The sequence below is a fragment of the Rattus rattus genome, chromosome 2, assembly GCF_011064425.1.
Source record: "Rattus rattus isolate New Zealand chromosome 2, Rrattus_CSIRO_v1, whole genome shotgun sequence".
Lineage (NCBI taxonomy): Eukaryota > Metazoa > Chordata > Mammalia > Rodentia > Muridae > Rattus > Rattus rattus.
In genome coordinates, this window is record NC_046155.1 from 114,524,782 (window position 1) to 114,526,933 (window position 2,152).

Here is a 2,152-nt window from a genome sequence, read left to right on the forward strand (position 1 = left end):
ATTTTTATTTAAATAAAAAGATTTTAAAACTTAATAAAGTGACTCCTTATGAAAATCTGCTATACTTGCAGACCTGTGTCTTGCTCATCCATCATCAAAAACTTCTTCATGGAGCATATGGGAGAAAATACAGAAACCCACAGCCAGATATTATGCAAAGAGTGAGACCATGGAACTATCAGCTTAAACTGTGTGTCTCTGTCTAAACCTTTTCTCTGACCTCAGGGAGTCCCATGCCAGAGGAAGAAAATAGTATAAAAGCCAGAGGTGATAGAAGACACAAAGAGAATGACCTCTTCTATATCAACATGGTCTGTGCACCAATGAATTCACAGAGAGTGAGTTAGCATGCATGCATCTATATAGTTCTCACCATAAAGCATACTGGAGCTAAAATGAGAAGGAGACACATGTGTCTATCTCTTACTTAGAAAGAATCTCTAACTGATAACCACTTTTAAGCATAAGATTAGTTTCCTCCAAGGGAGTCTGTCAGGGTAAACGAATTACTCTTAAAGGAAGAATGCACGCCCACATGCCCATAAGTAGATGGCCAAGGGAAAACAAACTTACAGGTATCCATACAGATAACTTACCTCATATTTTTTGTCAGAGGTTTAATTGTTCTAATATATGTGTGGATATGTTTATGTCTATGTCTCTGTATATTATGTACATGCATATTGTATATATGTATATGTATATATAAATATGTTTGTGTGTATTTTTCTATCTTATCTCTATATAAGTCATTGTGTAAATATATTACTGCTTTCATTCTGTACTTCTGAGCTTCATCAGTGTTTGGGAAAGTAGGACTGATTCTATACCTGCTCTGTGTGTGTGTGTGTGTGTGTGTGTGTGTGTGCATTCATGCATAAATGTTTCTTTTTATTTCATCAATTTTCTTCCTCTAGAAAATTCAGATAAATACTCATTCCTCTTATATTCAAATATGGAAGAAATTCTTAATATTACTTTCTTCACAGCCTCCTTAATCTGTCTGTTTCTAAGACTATAGATGATAGGATTTAAGAATGGTGGAACAATGGTATAAAACACAGAAAGAGTCATCTCCTTAACTACTTCAAATGTTACTACTGGAGGTCTTAGATACACATAGGCAGCAGAACTAAAAAACATAGACACCACAATAATGTGAGGGACACAGGTGGAAAAGGCTTTTCCTCGCTCCCTTTTGACAGGAACCTTCAACACAGCTGATAATATGCGAACATATGAAATGGCAATGAAGGTAAAGCAGCTACCACTGAGCCCAAAGGCAGTCAAAAAAAGTAAGAGTTTGTTGCTAAACGTGTCAGAGCAAGAAAGCCTCAACAAAGAGGGGATATCACAGAAGAACTGAGGGACTACATTAGAGTGACAAAAGGACAGCTGGAAGGTTTTGAAAGTGTGCACACTTGCAAGGACAAGAGAGATAAATAAGGAAGCCAGTGTCATCTGAACACAGAATTGATGGTTCATGATCACAGCATAGAGGAGAGGCTTGCAGATGGCCACATAGCGGTCCTGGGACATGATGGTAAGAAACTGAATCTCTATACATGCACAAAAGAAGAACAAAAAGACCTGTGCTGCACATCCGGCCACAGAAATGTTCCTGTGATCAGTGAGAGAGTTGATACAAGCATTTGGCACAGTAACAGATACATAGCCCATGTCTAAAATGGACAGATTCCTGAGGAAGAAGTACATGGGTGTATTCAGGGTATGGTCAACTGTAGTAGCAATGATGATGATAAGGTTCCCTAACAGACTGCCAATATACACCAACAGGAACAGCATACTAAGTAGGATTCTGGGCTCCCAAGTCTCAGCAAAAAATTCCAGTAGGAACTCAGTCACCAGGGTAGAGTTGACCATAATCTCAAATTACAGGTTTATCTGAAAGAGAAAAGCAGCAACTGAGAAAATTTAATTGATAGATCACTAGTATTTCTCTTAAAACTCTTACTTTTTCCTCTAAACCTGGACTTCATGTGCCAAAAATCAAGCATTTTTCATGGTATGCATATGAATTTATTATGCTTATATAAACTTGTTTACTGTGTTCTCCTGTATTTCTTCCTTTTATTATTGGATATTTATTTAATTACATTTCAAATGTTATCCCCTTTCCACATCTCCATTA

General features: G+C 37.0%; 1 protein-coding gene across 1 annotated transcript; it reads right to left on the reverse strand.

The window, feature by feature from the left end:
* Positions 1-891: 891 nt before the first annotated feature.
* Positions 892-1,884, reverse strand: LOC116894245 (olfactory receptor 14C36-like). The gene has a single exon (XM_032895951.1). The coding sequence runs from the start codon at positions 1,882-1,884 to the stop codon at positions 892-894; it is 993 nt and encodes a 330-aa protein (XP_032751842.1).
* Between the last annotated feature and the right edge of the window lie 268 nt (positions 1,885-2,152).